Source organism: Pelmatolapia mariae, linkage group LG7, assembly GCF_036321145.2.
Source record: "Pelmatolapia mariae isolate MD_Pm_ZW linkage group LG7, Pm_UMD_F_2, whole genome shotgun sequence".
In the NCBI taxonomy this organism is placed as follows: domain Eukaryota; kingdom Metazoa; phylum Chordata; class Actinopteri; order Cichliformes; family Cichlidae; genus Pelmatolapia; species Pelmatolapia mariae.
The window spans coordinates 28,779,499-28,805,554 of NC_086233.1; the positions used below are offsets into that span (position 1 = coordinate 28,779,499).

A 26,056-nucleotide genomic window follows, 5' to 3' on the forward strand; every position below is an offset into this window, starting at 1 on the left:
CATAGTTTTGGCTTTGTTCACGGCACAAGTGTAAACTCGCTGCTTAGTTCACAGTTGAATAGCCTTGTTGCATTCACTTGTTTTCTAAATAAACTTTGTCACTTAAACGTTCCCTGTGCTCCATCTGCATCCTGCATTGGAGTCCTTTTCTCTCGGGTCGGCTACGACTGTGACGCAGACTTTTATTAAATGATTTGAACACAACATTGAAAGCAGAAATAAAACCCTAGAGGTTTTCTTTATTATTTAGAACAATACACAAAAGGACAACCAAGAGAACCTGTGAGGAGTTGCCTACACATGACTTCAGAAGCAGGATTCAGAAAGTCTTTGTTACAGCAGCATTTTGGCAACATCATTGGCTGTTTCTCGTATACGAGGAAGACCAACTGGTCAAAAGTTACCAGTACTTTTTATGCAAAAATGCTGATAAACTCAATTTATTTGAGTTGTCTTAATTTAGAAAATACTAAGTAAGCCGGAAGTTTTGCTTCTCACTGCGGAAGGATGAAAGATGTGTTTTGAAAATGCCAGGTCACTACCGTCCTTCTCCCTCGCGGATCAGTCCGCATGTTCATAGTGCCAGCATTTGTTATGGAATATGTTGATCAAACCTGGAGAAGCGTCAGCTCAAGATGTTATCATCGGGTGAGAAAGCCGAGAAAGACAAAGCTGATTCTGATGCGTCGGGTCCGCTCTGTGTTACGTCTTTGTGTGGAATCCGTGTGCCTGCTCTCATTTGCTGTTTGGTGGTTGTGGAAATAGTTTTGTGAGCTTTAAGGCACCGAAAGCGCTTTACAATGCCATTATTCATTTACGCTCACATTCACACACTGGTGGAGGCAAGCTACGGTTGTAGCCACAGCTGCTCTGGGGCAGACTGACAGAAGCGAGGCTGCCATATCCCTCTGGCCAACACCAGTAGGCGGTAGGGTAAAGTGTCTTGCCCAAGGACACAACAACCAGGACAGAAGCCGGGGATCGAACCGGCGACCTTCCGGTTACAGGTGCCCTTCCCAACCCCCTGAGCCACGGTCGCCCGTGATTGCACAGCCATTAAGGATGAAATCAGTTTCTGAAAAGTGTTCTGTTTTTTTTCTCCCTCTGCTTGCTTCTTACTGTCTTTGAGGCTCGGGACCAGCACTCCTGTTGTTGGACAAAAAGAAATCAACTCAGTGTTTTGGTTTTCCAATATATTAGCAACTGTCAGTGACATTTATATTAATCAGGCTGAACTTTAATCATACTTTAGATCAGCCTGTTTTACTTATTGTTTAATTTTGCTATGGTTTGGGAAAGTTGTTTCTTTACTGATCTTTTCCTGTCTTCTGTTATTAGACTTGAGATATGACTGCACTATGCTGTTGCTGTGACTCCAGTTAATTCTACAAGACATGCTGTGTAAGTAAACAAACAACAACAGTTTGGTCTGCATTTCTTGAAAGATCACATCCCCCAAACTTAGTTTAGAGGGTTTACACTGTATATAGTGAAGTCTGCAAGTTTTCTAACAGCAAAATTTGTTTTGTGCCCAAATCATTTTGCACATCATTAGAATGAAAGTTATTGGCCATGTTTGCATAGCCCTTTTTAAAATGATGCTTTCATGACATTATTGTGTGTTGAGAAAATATATTTTACTGTTATTTTATCATTGCATCAGAATCATATGTAATAAGCATTACATTAAAGCATTTATTGAAGCTATTGACATTACATTAAAGTTTGGATGACAGTGACTGTTATAACCTCATGTTAATCTTCTATTTACAGGTGTTAGTATAATCATATAATCTTTCATTGCAGGTGTAACCATGATCATCTTTATACATATTGCCCCCTGGTGCTTATTATGGAGTTGTGCTCAAGTCAGTAAGGGTTAAAAGCTACAGTCAGCGGGATGTCTGATTGATCTATTGAGGGAAGTGGCTCAGAGCGTAGAAGGCCGCACACGCTTACAAAACACATATACCATGTTATGCATCATTATCCTTTATTCATTTATATTCTTTTATTAAGCTTTGAGTAGTGGCATTTGATTAGAACATTTATTCAACATATTAGCTGTATGGTTTCAGTTAGGTTATTCCACATATGAAGAGTTGGCCTCTGTCCTTACAGACAGAGTGAATGCTGAGGTCGAGGCACACACGCACACACACAAGCAGTAGTTAAACTCATGTGAAGGGGAGAGTTCAAATATTTAGAAAACAGTTTGCAAGGCCTTGTAGCTGTTTGATTGTGCTTGCAGGAGAGACTGTTTGTTCCAGGGGATAAGCAGAGTTAGAAGATTACTGGGAAGGATCTGGCCTCGGGAAGAGGAAGATGTTCTTTTAATTAGAGATGGCACGATACCACTTTTTTATGTCCGATACCGATACCGATATCATAAATTTGGATATCTGCCGATACCGATATTAATCCGATATAGTGTGTTTTTTAATCAATAAAACTGTTTTTTTAATATCTTGCTGCATTTTGTATAAGTTCATACTCAAGTTTAAATAAACAACAACACTAAAGCTATTCTGTTATACCTGTATGTAAAAAATACACTGCACCCAAAATATTTCATAGTTCAGCAATACTGATCAATCTAATAAACTTAAACCTACTCCATCCTTCCTATTCTGGTATTTTAAAGAGTACTTAGCAGAAATATTAAGCAACCTAACTAATAGGGTTGCAAACTGCCAGCAAAAAAAAAAAAAGGGAACCACCCCCCACCTCATGATGCTTAATCAACGTAATCAACTTTAATTTGATGCAGTGTGAAAAAAAAATGCACCGAAATAAATTATTTTTCAAGAATAATTAAATAGATTCAACATCTTTCTTCTACAGAATTGCAGACTGCACAGATGGTATCTTCCCAAAGGAAAAAGTACTATAGCTTACTAGGGTATATTAGACTTAACAGTTACTATATACAGTAATGAACTTCTATACATTTTACATCAGATTAAAACTTTGGGTGTAAGATTCAGATAATTATTTATTAAAAGCTAGACATTTTAAATGAGAATAAGAAAGAAAAGTATGTCTTTGTGCCCCCTTTTCCCTGTTAATGCCCTATCGGCCCCCCTGGCTAAACTTTGCTAGATCCGCCCCTGCACAGTTACCAGCCGTCAGCTACATACAAAGGATCCTGGTCTAGAAAGTAATATTAAATAAATTCTAACGACAGCTTATCAAGGTTAAACGTGCTGCTGTTGTTCAGCCGCTGGTTTCCTCTTTCTGGTGCAAAGTGAGCCAAAAACAAAGAAGAGAGACGGACTCGCGACAGAAAAGCCGATCAGCTGATCATTAAGCAGTTTCATGAAGTAGCGGCAGGAGAGGGAGGGAGAGAGAGGCAGTCGCTCCATATATCGGTTGTTAAGCTTAACGTAGGTACGCTTTACAAACATTCAGAGATGAACTTACACACTTGCTTTACTTCTCTCTGGGATAACTTCCTCGGAGATGAAATGCTGGTTTGCTAGCGAGGCTACAAATACACACAGCCGCTCTATCACGTGAGCACACTGCTCCGACATGCTACGGTTATGAGCCGAGTTACGCCGTGTCGCAAGTTTTGTGAGGTGCTTTTTTGATATTTAATGGATCGGATTACATTTTTTATTTCTCACCGATATCCGATCCAGCAATTTACGTCAGTATCGGACCGATACCGATACGTAATATCAGATCGGTCCATCTCTACTTTTAATGTGTTAAAAGTTGTCAACATTGATTGTATTGTACCTACTTTACGCATGAGGGGGCGTTCTAATACCCTGAGGTTCATAAAAACTATTGTTGTGTGGTTTTCGGTGAGAGATCGATGCTGTCGGCGCAGTATTCATCTCCCACACGTGTGCATTAAAATCATCGTTTTGACTTGACCCGGCTGGACCAGTGTTGTTATTTTGGTTTTCCTCTTGTATCCATCCCCAATATTTTGAACTCATAACAGTTATGGGGGCTCGTCCTGAGGTATTGGGGTGGAAGTTGAATCTGGAGGCTTGGACGGTCCGAGGTGGTCGAACGGACAGGCGCGAGCCAGTGAGCTGAAGTGAGTGGGCAGACCGGTCACATCTAAAAGGTGAGGCACTACCTGTTGATTTATTCCGAAGTGTGCCAAATTGGACATTGACAAAATTAAAAGTCTGCTCACTGAAATTACTGGTAAAGGTCTGTTTTGATTTTGGTGAAAACCTCATGAGAAGTGTATTGTTGTGAATATGTGATTAATGGCTGTGGTTGGCATATTGTGATGCAAAGCTGGATGTTTTAGAGTTTGAAAATGCTTTTGATTCAAGTAATGTATACATGATGATACAAAAGGTTGAGTTTCTTTTTCTCTCAGCTTGAAAACACATAGATAGATATTTTTGATAAATCAAGTTACCGTTTGGCTTTAGTATAATGTATGGTGTATTTAGAGTATGAGCTATCTTGATACAGAGAAAGTGGAGTTTGCCATCGTGGAGGATTGAATGATGTTCTGCCTCTGTGGTCAACTCCAGACACAGGCTTTAAGCAGTCATGAGCTGCTACGTTCACACTGCAGGTCTTAATGCTCAATTCCGATTTTTTGATCAAATCCGATTTTTTTGTCTGCTTGTTCACACTACACATAAAATGCGACAGCAAACGCTCTCCAGTGTGAACGCTCAAAGCGGCCCGCATGCGCAAAAGAAGATGTCACACACAAGGTGCTGTTTAGACCCAGAGCAAACAATATTGTTTGACTGATGGCCCTTAAAATAAAGACTTCGGACTTTACGTTTCACAATTTTTGCTTTAAGTTATTTTGTTATTTACATAATAATGTATATAACCTAATAATTATCCTTATTGCTGTTTTAGAGGAGCGGTGCTTCAAAGGATAGCTGCAGATTACTGTCAGATTCTGCAGATTATACAGTACAAATAAAATGTTCACGTTTCTCCAACGTTGTCTTCCCAACAGTTTCACTAACATCTACACTGGATGGCCAGGAAGCGTTCGCGATGTCCTATCGGGCGCTTCTCCGGCGCTGATAATCGGCGTCTGTCTTGTGTCAGTGACGTAAAAGACGGATTTAATGCGACCTGACCGTTCACACAGCAGTCGCTTTCTAAAACATCGGATACGTATCGGATTCAGTACCACTTACGAAAGTGACCCAGATCGGATTTGAAAATATCGGATTTGTGCCGTTCACACTGTCATACCATGATCGGATACGGGTCGCATAGGGTCGAAAAAATCGGATTTGATGCGCTTTCGCCTGCAGTGTGAACGTAGCCTAATGAGCGTGACAGAGCAATAAGCTTAAACAAAGTACATTTGGTGAATCTCTCTGATAAAAAAAATCTATGAGCACGCAATAAAGTGGACTTGTTAGGGGCAGTTTAACATAAGTCTGGTGAAAAGTTTAAATTGATTTGTACTTACAGACAGACTTTAAAGAAAATTGTATTTGTAATGATAAAATCATAAAATGATTTGGATCATGTTTGCGGTGTGAAGCATGATTTTATAAGATCTTTAAGTGGTTATTGTTTTAGTTGAATAATATAAGCATTTACATTTAATTTACTTTACTGTTTGGTTCTATCATTATATAGGGTGTGATTAAGCATGAATTTCACCACTATATGTGGTGTAGCAACTTAATTTTGTGTAGATAAAGGGCATGCTTATTTCAGGGCCGTGCCAAATTGAAATTTCACCTATAGGGGATTTTCTTTACATGAATTGCATTTGTCTCAGTGAGTATGAATAAAGGATTAAATACAGTGAATTCTTGAGGGTGTGTGTGTTTCTAGGGGTAATACTGGTTTTATACATTGATATTGAGGAGCGGATGATTGTGGCTAAGTGTGCGGATAGATACCGTGAAGACAACTTTGCAGCTGCTGGGTGTGAGTAGCTGTGTGTGTGTGTGACAGGAACTCTGCATGCCCATAAAAGGCAACTGCCAGACTGTGTGGAGTATGCACCCAGACAGAGAGAGAGTAAAATCTAGGTAGATGAAGTGAATGGCGGTTTTCAGAAATGGAATACTAATTGAATGTTTTAGTGTGTTAATACAGGTGGATTTCTCTCAACCTGGAAACCTGAGTACAGCGAAAAAGGATAGATTAACAGGATTAGGACGACAGACTGGCTCAAAATTTTACAGCCTTGACCTCTTACTTGGTCCCCACCCTGAGAAGAAGCTTAAAAGACATCTTCTCATCCGGTTATCGGTTACCATCACTGGAAATTTTCAGGCAAGTTTTTGGCTAAATTGTTGTTAGCACCATGTGTCCCTGAATCTCACGAGCAAGCCCTAACTCCTGGCTGAAGACAAGGAATGCTGTTATTTAAGGTGGGAAATCAAAAGTTGGGAAACAAAATAAAAACACACACACAACCAGAGAAATGTATGAGAAAGGCACTTGTTAGAGGAATGCCTTGCTGGAGAAGCAAGTTAAAATAACCCACCTACAAACGCACACACATGCAATGAAGAAACAGCTTACACTCATGAACATGTGAAGATTTTCCAGCAAGGTTAAAGCAGCGAAAATGAACAGACACCTGTTGTTTTAATGATGAAGTTTATCCACTACTAACAAATAAACTCTCTGGGTTGCAGGACAACAACTTAACTTCAAAAAGAAAGATACTGGTATGACCAACCAGTGTTGAAACAACAGATTTAGTGGTTAAGAGTCAAATTGTGAGATGTTTTCTGCTGATTGAATAATATAAGTGATTACTGAAGGAAGGAAATTGCTTTTTGGGCTTTTAAACACGATCCTAAGAATTTTAACATGTACCTGTGTTGTCCTGTCAACTTGGTGGGTTGATTATACGGTGAGAAAAAACAAAAGGGTGAGAGAAGGCTGACACAGGGCCTGGCCCGGTGTTTCTCCCCTCTCTGAATAACACAGCCAAAACAACATCATTTTCCTGTTCGTCTGTTTTTGTTTTGTTTTGTTTTATCTCTTTATGTTTAATTGCAGGCTGCGTTGCCAGCCCGGAAAGCCGAGGCTGACCTGGACTCCTGCTCTCCCCTCTGCCATCTTTGATGTGACCCTGACCAAACGCTGCAGCAGCTGGACCCACAACAACAACCTGAAAATGTAAACAGTGCTGCAGGAAAGCGATCTCATGCAGCAGAGACGGAGCGCGTTAAACCCAAGGCTCGTTTCACTACACGGGGGAGATTTTGAGACAGCTTCAGCTGACAGAGCTGTGACGAGACGCCCATTAAGCCCGGATGAAAGGTGAGGCCGAGCAACAGAATGCTGACCTTAACAACTCTGCATTAACACTGTGCAGGACAGTGATGGACCAACACGGCAGCAAAAAAGGCGTGCCAGAGACAGGAGGAGTAACTGAGGTCAGGAGGCACCTCAGAACGGACAAAAGCACAAGAAGAAAATAAGCTGAAGGCACAGGTGTCGGGGCTCAGCCAGGAGCTGACCTCTGAGAAGAGCCGGACAGCAGAGGTGCAGAAGTCCGTGGAGCAAAGCAAGGAAAACATCAATAAACTTCAATCTGACGTGTACGGAAAAGACTCTGAGGTTTCTGTCCTCAGTAAGAGCTCAAGGCATCAGAGCAGAAACTGAGCATGGCTCAGGAGGAGCTGGACAAGGAGAAGATGCAGGTTTCACCTGCGGTGAACATGGACACTGGAGAAAAGCACTGCCTGATTTGGGGCCAGAACCAGGACAGACTGAACTTTGAACAGCAGCAAGGGTGGCGAACAGGCTGAAATGGAGGAGGGCAGGACCCCAGGGCACGCTTCAGGCCGTGGTTTACCCAAGACACCAGAACAGGAAAGTGATGAACACACAAACACACACATATATATACACTGACTCAGAATGAAGAGAAACACACACATGAACACATGTGCACTCGTTGATTGAGTGAGAAATGACACACACACATACACACACACAACCACACACCTGAATCGAAATGCTGAGGCATTAGAAGTGATACATACACATGCACACGCTTGTGCAATGAAGAGTGATGCGCACACACACATGCGCTGATGCAATGAAGAATGCTTTGCTAACAAATGCTTATGCTGATACGCAAAAAAAAAAAGAAAAAATGCTGCACACAAACATCCAAACACAGAATCTGTCACAACAACAAGAAGCCATTGATTGTTTATTGGTAAATGCGTTTCATGTCACCCAGAGGGCATTTGTGTAGATTTAAGGGACAGGGTCTAAAGCAGTTTGGTTATGAAAACAATGTCTGTTTATGGCTCAGGGCCTCGACTGAATTGTTTACTGTGCTTCACACAGCCTGTGTGGTACAGAGTGAAAATGTTGAATTAACGGTGTGAGTTTTATTTCAGAGCACCACATGTTGGTGATGGAGACTTAATTAAAGCAGGAACACACTGGAAGAAAAAAAGAAGGTCCTGGGTTCAAGTCCACAGTCTGGCTAGTTTGCAGTGGTTTCTCTTTGGGTATTCTGGTTTCCTGCCACAGGTAGAAGTCATGCAGTTATTAGAGCTAGGTTAATTGATGATTCTAAATTACCAGTGAATGTAAGTGTAAATGGTTGTTTGTTTTTATGTGATAAACTGGCGAGCCGTCCCCGCCTAGTAACCTATCTCTTCAGGGTTGTTTCCCAGCCCTCCTGCAACCAGGATAAAGATAGGAGGATGGTAGTTGTTGTAGGCCCATTCAATTTTTATGGTAACCGGGACCTAGACTTTGTTAAACAGTATGTGATATGAAGACAACATGTAGTATTTAAGTGACCGAGTAGTATTTATATAAGTCTTATTGAATAGTGTTGAAATAAATTGACAGAATTGTGAAGGATTGAAATATTCCAAGAGCTCAACTTACTTGATCTGAATATGTTTCAATCATGTTCTATGAACACAAAAGGCACAGGTTTACTGAATATGGAAAAGTTGTGTTGATTTAACTCAGTTGTTTAAGTTTCTGCCAATACAAAATATTTGTGTGCAACCGGTGTCCACTATTGAATCAAGTAAATCCAACATGTTTTTCAGTGCAAAAGGAGTTATGGTACCTGTATTCCTACACGATATTGTCCGTGGAGTTAGGAGAACTTTGTGGTGAAGTTTTGGTTAATTTTTGGGTTTTGCTTAACACTAGGTCGATTTTTATGAGTGAGGTTTGGGTTGTTTTCTTTCTCTCTTTTTTTTTTTTTTTTTTTTTTTTTTTTTTTTTAAACCTGTCCCGTTTGGTTCTTTTGCCATCAGAATTGTTGTCTAAAGGCGAAGAAAGATGCCCAACGGATTTACTTTACCAAATGGACCATCCCAGCCTTGCCGTAATGGTCCATTTGATTTACCTTTTATTGTTTATTTTATTTTATTTTATTTTTTTTTTTTTTTTAACTTGCTAGATACGGGACAGGGGAAAAGAAAAGGGAGAAAGAAAGAGGGGGGAAAAAAGCAAAACAAAACAAAACAAAAAAAAAAAACAGCGGAGAAGAGGGACGGGGATAAAGGGCAAAAAACAAAAACCAACAAAATAAGCAGACAAAAAATACATATATCGATCACCTGGATCACCTGTTGAGAAAGAAAAAAGAAAACAAGCAGAAGAAAACGAGAGTAATAGAATAAACAACATCACAATGATATATGGGAATATAACACTAAATACTTAATATTAAACATTATTGTGCAGCACGTAAGATCGACAGCGCACAGTGTGCTTTGAGGTAGGAGCCAAAAAGGGTGTAGTTTGTGTGTGTGATCACCTGTGTGTACACCTGTGAGCATGAGCGCGCTTGTATTTAAAAGGTTCCTTAATGTAATGATCTGCTAGAGGGTGTGGGGGGCCACAGTCCCATCCTCCAGGGCATGAAGCAGGTATGGAGGAGATCAAAACTCCAGACATCCAGAGGCCCCCAGAACACAAGAGACCAAGGAAGACCAACAGAGGGGCAGCCGCGCCACTGTCCCAGAAAGAGCTGAGGAGAGTCCCAGATGAGGGGTCACCCAGCAGCCGCGGAGCAGAAGCCAGGGGGGGTTGCAGTGACGTGCCCGTGAGCTCCGCCGGCAGCCAGCTGTGCCTGAGTGACCGAGCCCCAGGCCGAGAGGCCGAAGGCACCCCACCCCCGAAGTGGCCCGAGCGAGCCCCAGGTTCCAGGCCCGGATAAGCAGCCACCAAGGAGTGAGCCGGTGTGTACCAGGACGCCCACCCCCGGACACAAAGAACCACCAACGCATCGATGTCTGAGGGCGTCTGCCACCGGCAGGGGAAGTGGTGGGGGGAGATAGGCCTCCAAACCTTGGAGGGCCTGAGATGTCCCCAGAGAGGTGGCGTCTGATACCCAACCTGACATATGGACACAGACATACAGGCACACTCAAATACAAACATCCATTCCCACCCTCATGCTCTCATAGGCAATTACTCCACACTCAACCAACGTGGAGACAGACATAAAGAGACGCTGTACACACAATCACACTCCCCAAGCGTACTCTAAGAACCGGGTCTAGGTACCCTTGCCCCTGGAGGGGGAAACTGCACCCAGACCCAGGTGGTGTTACCCTTTTCCCTGCAGTGGGGAGAAGCAGACTGCCCCGACTCCGCAGCAGCAGGGAGGCCCCACACACCAGACCCCAGTCGGACGGCCAACTCCTCCTCCTAGCCCCCCCGCTCCAGCAGGCCGCAGAGACCGGGGGTGTGAGAAGACTCCAAACCTCCCTCTACCCGCTCATATGTAGTGTTGATGTATATGTGTTCTAAGGTGCAATTAAAACCCAGGAGGGCATGGAGCTACCTGCCAGAGAGCAGCAGGTAAGCGCATAGCCCCTCCTGATAGCCCTCAATGTCTACGTGTATTTAAAATTGAGAGGTGGGCAACTACGCCAGGGGTGCGGTGTACACCCTGATGGTAATTTGGAGTCCGTGTTGTGAGCCCACCCCCAAGATCCTATATGTATGTGTTATGAGAGTGTGAGTAATGTGAATGTCTAAGTTGTGAGATAAAATTGAGGCAGAGGCAGCCAGAAGGGGACAGAGGGGGGGGATGCCTCCTCTGCACCCTGGTGACACACCCCTACCCCAAGGCCCTGCATGTGTGGGTGATTGTGGTGGAGCGGGAAGAGGGAGGCAGCTGGAGATGGGGAGGGAAGAAAGGGAGGGGCAAGTGACCCCTCCCTGGGGCCAGCTCCCCCGCTGACCCCAGTAGGCACCCCCATGCTCTGCAACCCGCCAGGGAAAGGGGGCCCAGGCCCATCCGGACCAGGGCCCAGTGCAGCAGCGCCGCCCGGCCCCACAGAGCCCGGGACAGCCCACCCGACCCCACTACAGAGAAAACTGCACCCACCCCATCATCCACTCATCTTCCAGACTACACAAGACAATAGACGCCCAGGCTGAGATCTTCCTCCACCTCTCCTATATCTCCCCCTCCTGCAGAGAGAATTCCTGAGGAGAGGAAAGCTCCTGGAAGATGTGACAACCTCCCCCACCAGTTGAAGAGTCCCCCAGGTGGCTCGATGCACCGGCGGCGCCCTGCGCCAGGACTGGGCCCCCATATACCCACCCGCCCACAACCCCAGCAACACACCAACCAGGACCCGAGCCCCCGAGGCCCGGCCAGGGCCCCAGCCCAGAGACGGAGCGCCCCCAGAACCTCACGCCTGTTTTCTTTCTCTAAGAGAGAGAGAGATGGGTCTATGCGTGGACATGTCTGCAACGGGCCCCAGTATTTGGTATTTTATTAGTATTTTATTGGTGACGTTTGTTTTTGCTTTTGTTACAGTGCACTGAGATAAGAAAATCTGAGAGGTGTGATCCACCGGTGGTGATATTTTGGTATTTTGAGAGTTCCTGATTTAACAAATCAGCTCTTTAATCCAGGCCTGAGAGATTGAACTTTAAAGCTCGATAAAATATTCTTACTGAAAACAGTCGCAAAGTGTTTTTCTCCATGATTAAAATGGGCTTGGGAGAACTTCACTTATATGGGACACTGATCACATGAGAAGTCCTGAGTCTATAAGGATTGCAGCGAGTCAATCCAGTCTAAAAAACAAGGAATTGTTTCCTTTAAAATGATGGCGTCATCTTGCTGGTGATGGATACTCGAATAGGTTGCGTGTGAGACTCCATTATCAGCAATATCTGGTACGAATGTGTGTGAATGTATGCATGTAACTGGACTGTGATGGACTGACTTGAGACTGAGATAAAGACTGCACCAACTTTAGGATTAATAAATGTCGACAGACAATTCACCCAGCCTGTGAGAGAAGGGTGGATGTTTTGTCTTGCCTTGTTTTTGTAGGAAGATAACAGAGACTGGAGGGGGAGAATGTAGCTTCACATGAGAGTGTGGAGCTGCGGACTTAACCGTTTGGTTGCTAATTTTGAGTTATTGATGTTTGCATTAAGAAAATTGTGTTTTATTAGTTGTGTTTCGATTAAAGTCATTACATTATATCCACCTTAAAAATGTTGGGGAATGTCAAAGGCTACAGTGAAGGAAAGGTTTGATGTTACTAATGACTGAACATGTTATTATTAACCATAGCAGGCCACTGTAAAAAGTCAATTAACGTTTATGGAGAAAAAGCCAAAACTTTAATAAAATGCATGATTATCAGGGAAATGGAAAACTTCACATTCAGAATAAGAGATATGTAATAACAAACACTGGTCCATGTGAATTAGGTTCTTTCTTGAAACGGTCAGAAATTTAAAAAGTAGAATATAACCGACAGGGCCATGTGATAGGATGTGGCGCTGCATAAGAACAAGAGCAAAGTGAAGAAAGAAAACCTATTGTGTTTCGTGTATTTTATAAAATTCCTTTTGACAAATTCAGGTGAAATGTACCACTACACTCAGAGGATCAATATGAAATCAAAATGTATGCAAATTCTGTATGAAGTACATGACTGATAACTGTTCTGTCCTGAGCTTTTGTTTCCTATAGCACCCGCTTGACCACACCAACAGCTTTTCGCCACCAAAGGAGGGCAATTGCCAATATTCGAGGGAGAAATATTATCAGTAGTGGGAAAGGTAAGCCCCGATGGGGGTGATAAAACCATAGATTTGAATTGAATTCTTATAATTAAAAACTGGGTTGTTGTTGTAAATTTAGTTTGTGTTGCATCTGATATGCGCTAACATAGAAGTCATTATACTCCACTCGTTAAAGGGGGACAGAGGACCTTAGATTTAGGAGCAAAAAAAAGCAATGGACCTCACAAAACTGGATTATGAGGTGTAGGTGATCTCTTTAAAAAAGAGATCACAAAGGGGGAATTGTAAGATTATTATATTGTGAAACTAGATGGTGAAACTATTATGTAGTTTTAGTTTGCATTGTTCTCCTGGATTAAAAGAAGGTGATAACTATTACACTTGTTTAAACTGATTTGTATTACATTGGACTGCTGATTTATTGTGCATGAATGATATTGTTTTATAATGCATTATACCGGGGAATTATAAGAAATACTGTTTTTAGAGAATTATGACCTTATTTGTCTGATTAGAAGAGAGCAGAATATACCGGAGAGGTTTTCTGCCTCATCTCATCAGGAGGAGATAAAACGGGAGCCAAGGCCGCTACTTAGGCGCCGTGTGAGAGAAAGAATGTGCATGTTTAGGCTTTTACGATGGTTTATGCTTAAAAGTGTTGAATTGTATGGAATAAAGTAATGGTCGATCAAGCATTTATACACCGAGCAGTGTCCTTCCTTTAGCCCAAAGGACCGAAAGAATTGGGAGAACTTAACAACTCAAGGTTCTTCAAATCTTGACAACAAGCATAAAATTCTCCAAAATTTAGAGACAGAACGGAGTTCTGGATAAACGTAATTTAGCGACCCACAGAAGGATGGAGGTTTGGAGTCTATAATACTGTGAAATAACATGCAATATAATGCGGACCATGTTGATTATGTTTATACTAGTGTGCAGACATTGGCTAACCTGACCAGGGAAGGCAGTAAACTGGATTGTTGAAACAGTCGGCGTTAAAGTCACCTTTCACAGTCCAGACTAGGATGGCGTTGGACATCCTCAGGGTGGAGAGAGGGGTTGGTGTGACCAAGGTATGGTTTGGCTTGTTGTATGTATATTTCAAAATGATACAGCTCTGGATAGCCCAGTTGCCAGGGCATGGACGGATGACAGACAGTATTAAAGGTGGAGAAGAAATTTTCTGGGATTGAGGATCCTCTGGGTAAGTGGTTGACTTAAACATGCATAAAATAAAAGCTATGATTTTGTTATTGACTGTTAATTGATTGATAATTGGCCACATTTACAGCTGTATTGACTTGTTATAAACACAGTCTACTTCATGTTCAAGAATTGTAATTAACAGATTGAAAATAGTGACACTAAGAGAAGAAGATGCAGTGCCACACTATCAGATGCCAGTGACGGTTGGGCTCAGTGATGAATCAGGTGAGCTGGATTCATGGCTGAATCAAGACATAGATTCCCCTGCTGTGGTCAGCGAGGGAAAACAAGGGGGAAATAAAAATTTAGAAAGGCGTTTTATATGTGAAGTTCATATTAATACAGGTTTTGTTTCTAGGCAATTCTGCGGATGCAGGCTCTGGGCGGAGCCCGGAGTGTAACAGGTCAATCATGATAACTAAATTGATTTCATTCCCTAGCACAGGAAGACAAGGCTGGAGCAACAACACGGGAGAAGAGAATTTCTGATACTTTCTGAGATATGATGTCACTAACCTTTTCTTTTAATTTTCTAGCTCGGATGAATCCGACACAAGGGATTGTGTCAAAAGGGGGGAAGTTTAACATAAAACAATGGTGTTATGAACATTTTTATGACTTTACTTGTGTGTTTAATAATGTCGGTATGGTAAAACTTAAGCTGATAATGACCTTATTGTTCCCAGAATTTTTTAGGGAGCAACTGGGAAGCATATATCAATATTTCCATGTTTGAGCGTTAATGATTTAAATAAACTGAATAGCGTTTAGAAGATAAAATGCCTGTGTTCACGAGATGCTGAGTATCACACTGGAGAGGAAACTCTGGGACGGTAGGCTAAAGGAAACACATGTTTTTTGTGAAAAGGGGGCAAATGTTAGAATTGAAATGGTTAATTTGTTTTTGCTGTCTTTGATTAAAATGAGTGGTTCTAATAATTTTCATACACACATTGCAAATGTGCTCATAATGAGTTAGCGCTCGGTCTTGAAGGTCATAAGCTTCGTTCGGCGTGATTGTCCGGACTGATATATTGTAGGTATTGGCCTTGAGTGCAGAGGGGTAAATGCAAACATGCTTACACACACATAGATTATGGTTAGAATAAGTTGCTGGGTCAGAGAGCCCTGAACATGATATTCTAAACCAAATTTGCAGTACTGAAAGAACAATGAACAATAAAGTTAGATTATGAAGATTAGGTAGGGCGGTGTTTTGGTTTTCTGTCTCTTACAGAGAAAGGCACGGACACCAGACGACGTGTCTGACGAGTGTAAGGGGGATTTCAACGGGGTAAGGGGGTGAGAACGCCTCTTTGAACACCTGAGGTTGTTGACTCATTCCTGAGCCAGAGGACGGCTTGAGAGGGTCAGAGCGAGGGCAGTGGACCTGGGAACGGTGGTTCCGGGGCCCATGATGCCATTAATGGACATGGAGGTGGCTGTGTAGGTCGAGGAGTGACACAAAACTAAGTGTGGTGACCTCTGGAGTAATCCAGAGGTCATGAGAAAATATATTTTACTGTTATTTTATCATTGCATCAGAATCATATAATAAGCATTACATTAAAGCATTTATTGAAGCTATTGACATTACATTAGTTTGGATGACAGTGATTGTTATAACCTCATGTTAATCTTCTATTTACAGGTGTTAGTATAATCATATAATCTTTCATTGCAGGTGTAACCATGATCATCTTTATACATATTGCCCCCTGGTGCTTATTATGGAGTTGTGCTCAAGTCAGTAAGGGTTAAAAGCTACAGTCAGCGGGATGTCTGATTGATCTATTGAGGGAAGTGGCTCAGAGCGTAGAAGGCCGCACACGCTTACAAAACACATATACCATGTTATGCATCATTATCCTTTATTCATTTATATTCTTTTATTAAGCTTTGAGTAGTGGCATTTGATTAGAACATTTATTCAACATATTAGCTGTATGGTTTCAGTTAGGTTATTCCACATATGAAGAGTTGGCCTCTGTCCTTACAGACAGAGTGAATGCTGAGGTCGAGGCACACACGCACACACACAAGCAGTAGTTAAACTCGTGTGAAGGGGAGAGTTCAAATATTTAGAAAACAGTTTGCAAGGCCTTGTAGCTGTTTGATTGTGCTTGCAGGAGAGACTGTTTGTTCCAGGGGATAAGCAGAGTTAGAAGATTACTGGGAAGGATCTGGCCTCGGGAAGAGGAAGATGTTCTTTTAATGTGTTAAAAGTTGTCAACATTGATTGTATTGTACCTACTTTACGCATGAGGGGGCGTTCTAATACCCTGAGGTTCATAAAAACTATTGTTGTGTGGTTTTCGGTGAGAGATCGATGCTGTCGGCGCGCCGTATTCATCTCCCACACGTGTGCATTAAAATCATTGTTTTGACTTGACCCTGCCGGACCAGTGTTGTTATTTTGGTTTTCCTCTTGTATCCATCCCCAATATTTTGAACTCGTAACAGTGTTGGTTGGTGGTCAGGGCTATCCAGACTGACAATTGGGACATTGAATGTCAACTCTCCAGTGGGGAGGGAGCCTGAGATTGTCTAAATTTGAGTCTGTTCTATACCAAATGCAGAAAAAAATATTTTAGGAAAGCAATTAAGTTCATGTTCCAAAAAATATGATTGTTTGCTTGCAGGACAACAGGAGAGATGGGTCCTCCGTCACAGATGGTGTGGTCAGTGAAGATGGTCGCCTGCAGGTTCAAGCTCATTGCATCTCCAACCCACATCCACTGCCACTCTACTTAAGGGAAGTTAAAGACTAGAGCAGGGCGATATGGCCAAAAATATTTATCACCATATATATTTGAAAATTTGCGATAACGATATAACTGACGATATAATTGATGCGAGACAAAATATAACTCCACAACTAGCGCAAAAAGAAAAAATCCATCCATTTATTTTCACTTAAACAAGCAGCTGGTTTTTTTTATGCATTAAAGCTATATCAAAATTTAACAGTGCAAATGCAAATTCCTTGCTGAAAGTTTAACCCAAATGCATTTCCAGTAGAAATGGGCTGACATATCCTGAGCATAACCATTTATAATATCCACTGAAGTTAAAAAGAGGTGCTTTGCAACATTAAACTGCAGTGTGCCAAATAAAAAAGCCAAATATGTATTTTTCGGACCATAAGGTGCACGGGATTATAAGGCACATTAAGCGAAACAAAGCAGTCAGATAAATCAAACTTTATTCAACTCATTCTTCTTGCTTCCTCCACTTCTGTACCATTGATTCATTAATGCTGTATTCTATCACAGCTGCTCTATTCCCATGTTGTTGCTGTATATTAATGACTAACCTCGTATTGTGGATGGATTATCTCAGTTGTGCTCCTGACTGAAGTTTGGTCCGTTTACAGCATCTTGCCATGTGATTGCATTTGTCCCTAACCACCACGAACCCTCACGTTAACCTTTATCGAGTGGAAAAGTATTTTATCTTGATTATATAAGTAATGTAGGAGCCATATGAGTTGCTCTTTTTTGACTAAGTGGGTTGGTTTAAATGGACTCACTGTATTGGTGCACGGGTGTGGGGCGTGCCTCATGGGTGTGGTAGATGATAAATGTGGTTGCACTCACCTGTTCACTGCACCTGATGTTGGTGAGCAGAAAGGTAGGGTGAGCATGAGGCAAAACTTTCTGTTGATCGCAGCTTGAGCGCAGCTTGAATGACTTTGATAGATTTTGACTGTAACTTGATGTTTTTTGTATAGTTGTGCACTAATTGATGCCATAGGCCAAGTTGTTATTTGGCAAACTAATTGGTAGTGATGGGTAGATGAGGCCTCGTGAAGCGTTTCAGCACATTCCCCAAACTGTGTGGACACAGTTTTGCTGTTTTGCTCCATACTGACACCTGCTGGGCCTTAAATATCATTGTAGGCAACTTACTTGAGACTCACAACAATTCACAACAATTCAATGACCTAGTCATACTTATACACTGTAAGGTATTGTACTTTCTATGGAATCATTTTATATCTTTTATGTTGCAAATATTGTAGACATCACCAGTGTGTGAATGGGTGGATGACTGGATGTGTAAAGCGCTTTGGGGTCCTTAGGGACTAGTAAAGTGCTATACAAATACAGGCCATTTACATCTTTAAAATATAGTGTGAATCACATTAAATGAAAATTAAGATGAAAGTATTGTGAATGTAATATTACCCATTCGACTCAGTTTATTATAAATTTCTATTCAGAAATATAAGTTTATCCAATCTTTTTGCATTTAGTCTATTGTGGTTTTTTTTGTTTTGTTTTTTTTGTTTGTTTGTTTTTTACACCTTTTCCCCAGCTTTGGAAAACTCACAGGCACAGATGAAGCTGGGGTACACAAAAGCTGTAAAGTCAGGTGGAAAAGGTTCTGATAAGATGTCTTCCTATTCCCCCAGTACGTTAAAGGATCCTCTGATCTTGGAATTTTTCTCTCTGACACTCTCCACAATACTAAGGGGTTGGCAGTCCTTTATAATAAAATTCAGGACTGCTTGGTCCAGAACAGTCTTCCTAGATGCGTGATTTGAAAAATAAAACGCATACTAATAAAAAAAAAAATGATGATAAAGCTGTTCAGTGTCAGTATAGGCCGACCTGTGTTCATTCTCAGTGTGTTTGTCTCCTCATTTTCATGTTTGGCTCTGTAATGCCTCTGTAACACTGAGGATTTGCTTTTGTTTGTAAGAAAGCTCTGCAGAACAGATGCAACATTTATCCTGCATAAAATGAAATAAATAATTTACACTTCAAGTCAAATTGCTGTTTTTCCTATTCTGGTAGATTACACTGAAACAAACAGTTACCTTATTTGGAGTTAAAAGATCAAAATGATCCCACACAGCAGAAACGTTTTTCTTTCGGGCTCCATTTTGTTATGGAGAGATGTGTATTTTTTTTTCTTTGCCAGAGTAATTTTGTGGGGGGTTTTTTGGTGGCGACTCATTCCGTTGGCAGATACGGATGCGGTACCTGTTAAACAGAGTTCAGGGAACAAATGAGCCTGTACAGAGTACTCAAAATAAATAAGTTGTCCAAATTTAGTCATTTTTAGCTAAGCTTTACTCAACTTTTTTTTTAGTTCTGGGAACCAATTAGATTTTACAGTACACTTATACTTGTTTGCTATACCATAAAACAATAAAAGAAGGTACAACCTCTTCTCGTGACCGCAGGATGTGAGTGTGTATGCCAGAACACTCTGGAAGGCACACAGAGTCTTTACAGACTGCTAAGGATCAAACCTCTATCAACATGCAATTGATTATAAAACTCTAAGCATATATGAGTAAATATTTCTAAGCATAAATGACAATCCAATAATATAAACCTGACACAAAGTGGCAAAGAAAAGCTTTTTATTTATATTTTTAATCTCAAGAAGCAACAGTGAAATCACACAGGAGAAAGATCTGTATGTAAAACGTGGGGAGAGTATTAGTTTCCTAGCAGCTGTGCTGGCTTGTCACACGTGTTATTCATTGTGATGGTTCATTGAAAGAGCACCAGTGTGACGGTACCATAGACTTCAACCAAACTAAGGCACACGATGCAAAAGGCGATAAAGACATGACTCAATAGCTTTGTAATCACTGCTGTCAGCTGAGCTTTGTTTGATGGTGGTTCAGGTAAACAGCAGAAGAAGAGGAGAAAAGATAGTCCTCGTTCCACCACAGAGCAAAAAAAGAAGAGGAAGATAATGACGAGGTGATGATGAGGTTTCTCTCTGTGCTCGTAGTTTCCTCCTCAGGCTGCACACAGCTGAAATCTTCTGTTTCCTGTGCACTCTTAAAGTACTGGTTTTCTCCTCAGGGGTTTTAAGGTAATAAGTCACCTGCTGTCACGCTCTCATGGATTGGTTAATGTTAGCAGTAACTCTGTGTTTTTTTTTTATGCTCTCATGTCTGAACCCATCATGTGCAGGTGATCTACACCGTGCTGAGACACAACAGTACTGATGTGCAGTGGTAGATCCTCTTGCAGCATGCCATCCACCTGGATGATGTGGCCAAGAAGGAGAACAGCTCCACCCACCAATTCGTCCACAGCTTCCCGTTGTCAGAGCCAGCCGGCTGGCTCAGCAGATACATCTACATCCTGACTGTAGGTGGGTGTAATCAGATTCCTGCTGTGATCACCTGCACAGGTGTCCTGCTACAGTTTTCCTTTGGGTGCTAGTGGCAGTGACATCGAAGAGTAAACACTGCCCTGTGTATGTGTGTGTGTGTGTGTGTGTGTGTGTGTGTCACAGAGTAGTACTAGGAGTGCCTCCTGAACCTTTGGTTTTACCGCCTCCTCTCCGTCGTCCTCACTCTGTTCAGCGTGGCTGTGGTTTGGTCCAAGTGCACCTTCTTCACCTTCTTCAGCACGTGGCCTGTCCTCTCGCTGATTGTCATCCGGTTGGCTGAGAGGCTACAACTACCAGTACATCGAGGTGAGCCTGAGAGGGCAGACGCTAGTTTACACACAAACCGTCAGACACAGAGCTTCATATTTCTATACAGCCTCTAAAAGTGTTTAAAGCTGCTGTGTGATGGAGTGCTGCACAGCTGAGTCTTTGTTGTGTTACAATGAAGGAAACGTGACATGTGACGTTTGTTTCAGTGCTTCGTTGTTGAAACACGATCTCACTTCATTCAGACCGCTGAGCTCCTCTTGTTCAGCTCACTGCCTCGTAATGCTTGCTCTCTCCACCAGATGGCATGCTTCATCACAATCTTCTTCCTTTGCACCTGGTATTGACTTAGAGTTTTATTGTCATTGTGTAGTTTCTTGCACAGCGAAACTGGGTAGCTGGACCACAAGGTGAAAAGTAAAGAAGGGAAAACAATATACAATGAGGGGGAAACAAATAAATAAATAAAAAGCAATATATATGTATCCATATATGTGTGAGTGAACTATATACATGGTGTGTGCGTAGGAAACATTGAAACATTGTGTGGTTGTATACAAGGGCAGTTATATAATATAATAAATAAAATAAGGGTGGAGGGGCCATGGTCATTTAGGGTGGGGGTGGTGATTCCAATGAGACCAAAATATTGCACATGAGCCAAAAATATTGCACAGAGCATGGAAAGAGTGAGATATTGCACATAAGACATTGCACATAATCTTCTTGCCAGCTGTTGTGCAACCAGCGTACCACACGGGGATGGCGTGTGGTACGCTGACCTCTTCCTTTGTTTTCTTGGTGTTTAGGGTAGAGATGGCACGATACCACTTTTTTATGTCCGATACCGATATCATAAATTTGGATATCAGCCGATACCCATATGAATCCGATATTGTGTGTTTCTTAATCAATAAAACTGTTTTTTAATATCTCGCTGCATTTTGTATAAGTTCATACTCAAGTTTAAATAAACAACAACACTAAAGCTATTCTGCATTATACCTGTGTGTGGGGAAAAAATACACTGCACCCAAAATATTTCATAGTTCAGCAACACTGATCAATCTAATAAACTTAAACCTACTCCATCCTCCCTATTCTGGTAGAGTACTTAGCATAAATATTAAGCAACCTAACTAATAGGGTTGCAAACTCCCAGCAAAAAAAAAAAAAAAGAAAAAATAGGGAACCACCCTCCAACTCATGATGCTTAATCGATGTAATCAACTTTAATTTGATGCAGGATGAAAACAAAATGCACAGAAACAAATAATTTTTCAAGAATAAGTAAATAGCTTAAACATCTTTCTTCAACAGAATTGCAGGATTCACAGATGGTACTTTCCCAAAGGAAAAAGTACTATAGCTTACTAGGGTATATTAGACTTAACAGTTACTATATACAGTAATGGACTTCTACACATTTTACATCAGATTAAAACTTTGGGTGTAAGATTCAGATAATTATTTATTAAAAGCTAGACATTTTAAATGAGAATAAGAAAGAAAGGTATGTCTTTGTGCCCCCCTTTTCCCTGTTCATGCCCTATCGGCCCCCTTGGCTAAACTTTGCTAGATCCGCCCCTGCACAGTTACCAGTTGTCAGCTGCGTAGAAAACGATCCTGGTCTAGAAAGTAATATTAAATATATTCTAACAACAGCTTATCAAGCTTAAACGTGCTGCTGTTGTTCAGCCGCTGGTTTTACTCTTTCTGGCGCAAAGTGGGCCAAAAACAAAGAAGAGAGACGGACTCGTGACAGAAAAGCCGATCAGCTGATCATTAAGCAGTTTCACGATTGAAGTAGCAGCAGGAGAGCGAGAGGCAGTCGCTCCATATATCGGTTGTTAAGCTTAACATGGGAACGCTTTACAAACATTCAGAGATGAACTTACACACTTGCTCTACTTCTCTCCGAGATAACTTCGGCGGAGATGAAATGGTCTGGGTCTAGGTTTAAAAGGTTGTCTATACGAATGTCTGGGATGATGGTATTGAAGGCCGAGCTGAATTCAATAAAGAGCATCCTTACTGATTTCCCAGGATACTCCAGGTGATGCAGAGGAGAGTGAAGGGCGGTGCAAATTGCATCCTCTGTGGACTTTTTTGCCTTGTAGGGTGGGAGGCAGTCCTTTATGTGCCTTAGGAGCAGCTTCTCGAAGCACTGTGCAATCACTGGAGTCAGTGCGATGGGTCTGTAGTCGCTGAGGCTACTGATGGTGGTGGACTTGGGGACTATTGTTGCAGATTTCAGAGAGTGAGGGACAGTGGCATGTGACAGGGAGAGATTGAATAGTCTGGTGAACATGGGAGCCAGCTGGTCGGCGCAGGCTTTGAGCAATCTACCAGGTATTCCATCAGGGCCAGCTGCTTTCCTCTGATATTCTGCTCTGAACACATTGCCGACCTCATGTTCTTGGAGGCTAAATGTGTGGGGACTGTGCTCAGAGGAGGCTGTGGGCAGGGCGTCGTGCATGGTGGGGTTGACTGCAGTTTTCTCGAAGCGGGCAAAGAAGTGCTTATGTTCCTCTGCTAATGAGATGTCCATATTATCTATATTTGTCCCACTGCCTTTGTAATTGGTGATGTGTTTCAGGCCTTCCCATACCTTTCTGGAGTTGTTATCACAGAGGTGGTCTGATAGATTGTTTGAATAGTCCAGCTTTGCTGCTCTGATGCCTTATTTAAGGTCTGCTCTTGCTCTGCTGTACATGTCCTGGTCCCCAGATTTGTGTGTTGAGTTGCATGCCTTTAACAATGCCTGAACCTTACTCGTCATCCAGGGTTTACGTTTGGGGTAGAGCCGGACAGGCTTTTCCGTGGAGACAGTGTCCATGCAGTGCTTGATGTAACCTGCGGTTGTGTGAGTCTCTAGTTCATCATGTTAAAAGACACTCCACTCTGTGAGGGTACTTGAAAGGGTTCTGAAAGCGTGAGGAAACACATCCCTGTAAACCAAGAGAAGACACAAGTACACGTGTTTCTTTCGGGAATGTTCCTCCTCATATACAGGGCGAACATTTGTACTGTTTCAAAAGACCTTAAAGTCTCCTCTTATTTTTCTTAAAGCACACAAACTACAGAGTTGTGCAGTGAGTCAACGTGTTATTAAACAACATATCATGTGACCCAGATGTTGACCCGGAGATAATGGAGGAGTCAACTTGATGGAGGTTTTGTGACTTTGTGGTGTTTTCCTCCTGCAGGCTGTCCTGTCGTCTCACTCCTCCCCTGTTTGATCCACATGGACTCGGCCATCTCCCACCACAACAAGCTGCAGACTGCTCACACCTCTGTAAATACCCACACTGTGTAACACACCTGCTGTTACACCTTTTTGGTGCAACCCTTTAAATTTGGGGTACCCCTTTGGCCTCTCCCCTTTTCTACAATTCCCTGTAGGAGAGGAACTGGAGCGGGCAAGTTAATTACTTGGAGGTCTTTCATTCTTTTTACCTTTCATCGCAGGAACACAATGCAGGAACACAGCGGTTACATATACAGTAGTGTGCCAAAGGTTTAGGCAGGTATGCAACAACGCTGTAAACATAGAATGCGTTCAGAAAAATAAATAAGTAAATAAAATTATATATATACTGTATATATATAGCGCCTTTCTAGACAGAGTCATAAAGTGCTGCACATAAGATAACCAGTCATAAAAAGGTAAAACAGACAATATCAAACAGACAATTTAAAACAGGCAAAATTAACCAAAAGCAGTTTTTTTTAAAAACAACTACTCCATCCACAATTCTTAAGGTTTGGGGGAGAGAGTTCCACAGTCTAGGGACGTAGGGCTGTAGCAGATCAGAGATGTAGGCTGGTGCCAACATCTCTGATCTAAAAGTCAAGACCAGGATCTTAAAATGGCCTCTGAATTCAACAGGAAGCCAGTGTAGCTGAGATAGCAACGGTGTCACATGTGAATACAGATTTTGTCAAAACCCTAGCGGCAGCGTTTTGCACAACCTGCAGACGATCCAGAGAACCTTTGCTTAGATACATCAACAGTGAGTTACAGTAGTCCAAGCGTGAGGAAATAAATGCATGTATAGCAATCTCCAGTTCAATTCATTCCATTCAATTCAGTTCATGAATGATTAATGATTGTTTATTAACCCCAAATGTATTCTACAGCAGGACAACGACCCCAAACACACAGCCAAAGTCATTAGGAACTATCTTCAGTGTAAAGAAGAACAAGAAGTACTGGAAGTGATGGTACGGCCCCCACAGAGCTCTGATCTTAACATCATCGAATGTGTCTGGGATTACATGAAGAGACAGAAGGGGTTGAGGAAGCCTGTATCCACAGAAAATCTGTGGTTAGTTCTCCAAGATCTTTGGAACAACCGACCAGCTGAGTTCCTTCAAAATGCGACGTGATTTAGATTTCTCTTTTGTTCATTCACTGCATTTTGTTGATTGATGAAAGCTTTGCACAGTACTGTATGTAATTATGTTTGTGATTCTGTGTCGTAATCAATGTTCTCTTCAGTTTAAGGACCCGCTGCCTTGATCTTCTGGGCTTCCAGCAGTTTATGGAAGACAGTGAAATGACCTCTGACCTGATGGACGAGGGAAAGGAGCTGAACCGCCAGGGTGAGACTGTCGCCACCATCTGAATTCTGTTTAACAAGACAGTTATAATAAAATATAATATTTGTACAGTTATAGGAAGAGGCGGAGGGTAAATACCTCTTTGTTTCTTCTGTTTAGATTTCAGAGAAAACTAATCAGTGTATGATATAACAATAGAAGTCACTCACACACATCAAAGTCCTTTTACACATCTTATTCTAATAACATAAAATATATATTTTCATTGTGTATTAAGTGCACAGACTGCAGTTTACAGCAGGTTTCCTCACATATACTATATGATTCCAAAATAAGAAAGTCATCTGCTGGGAGAAGAAACAACAGTGAAACGGGAAGTACAAAGAAGCTGCTCATCACTGGATATTCTGCTTAAGATTGAAGATTGAACATCTGCCTCCCAGCAGGTCAGTAAAACCGAGACAGCTCTTCAGAATCGGCGACAACATCTCCAGCACCATCAGACTGAGAACAGGAGCTCCTCGAGGCTGTGTTCTCACCCCACTGTTGTTCGCTGTCCTGACACTGCACTGCTCTACACAGCTCCAACCACATCATCAGGTTCGCTCATCAGCAACGACGACGAGTCGGCGTACAGAGATGAGCTTGAGCAGCTGGCGTTCTGGTGCAGCGAGACCACCAACACCATCTCCATCACCAGAATAGCCTAGCAGCGCCTCCACTTCCTGAGACGCCTGAAGCGGGCCAGCCTTCCTCTTCCCATCCTCACCGTGTTCTACAGGAGCACCATAGAGAGTGTTCTGACCAGCTGCATCTCCGTGTGGTTCGGCAATCTCATCCAGCTACAACGGATTGTTAAAGCAGCTGCCAAGATCACTGGAACATCTCT

General features: G+C 42.1%; 1 protein-coding gene and 1 long non-coding RNA gene across 2 annotated transcripts; both read left to right on the forward strand.

The window, feature by feature from the left end:
* Positions 1 to 562: 562 nt before the first annotated feature.
* Positions 563 to 16,982, forward strand: LOC134630253 (uncharacterized). Its single transcript, XR_010094272.1, has 3 exons — positions 563 to 648; positions 1,339 to 1,401; positions 16,830 to 16,982. It is a non-coding gene; the product is annotated as an uncharacterized LOC134630253 (long non-coding RNA).
* A 2,923-nt stretch (positions 16,983 to 19,905) lies between these two features.
* LOC134631718 (G-protein coupled receptor-associated protein LMBRD2B-like) lies at positions 19,906 to 25,802 on the forward strand. The gene is made up of 9 exons (XM_063480275.1): positions 19,906 to 19,913; positions 20,019 to 20,028; positions 20,190 to 20,309; positions 20,353 to 20,402; positions 20,528 to 20,640; positions 23,811 to 23,899; positions 24,745 to 24,932; positions 25,106 to 25,209; positions 25,504 to 25,802. The coding sequence occupies exons 1-9, from the start codon at positions 19,906 to 19,908 to the stop codon at positions 25,593 to 25,595; spliced, it is 774 nt and encodes a 257-aa protein (XP_063336345.1). The 3' UTR covers positions 25,596 to 25,802.
* The last annotated feature ends 254 nt before the right edge of the window (positions 25,803 to 26,056 follow it).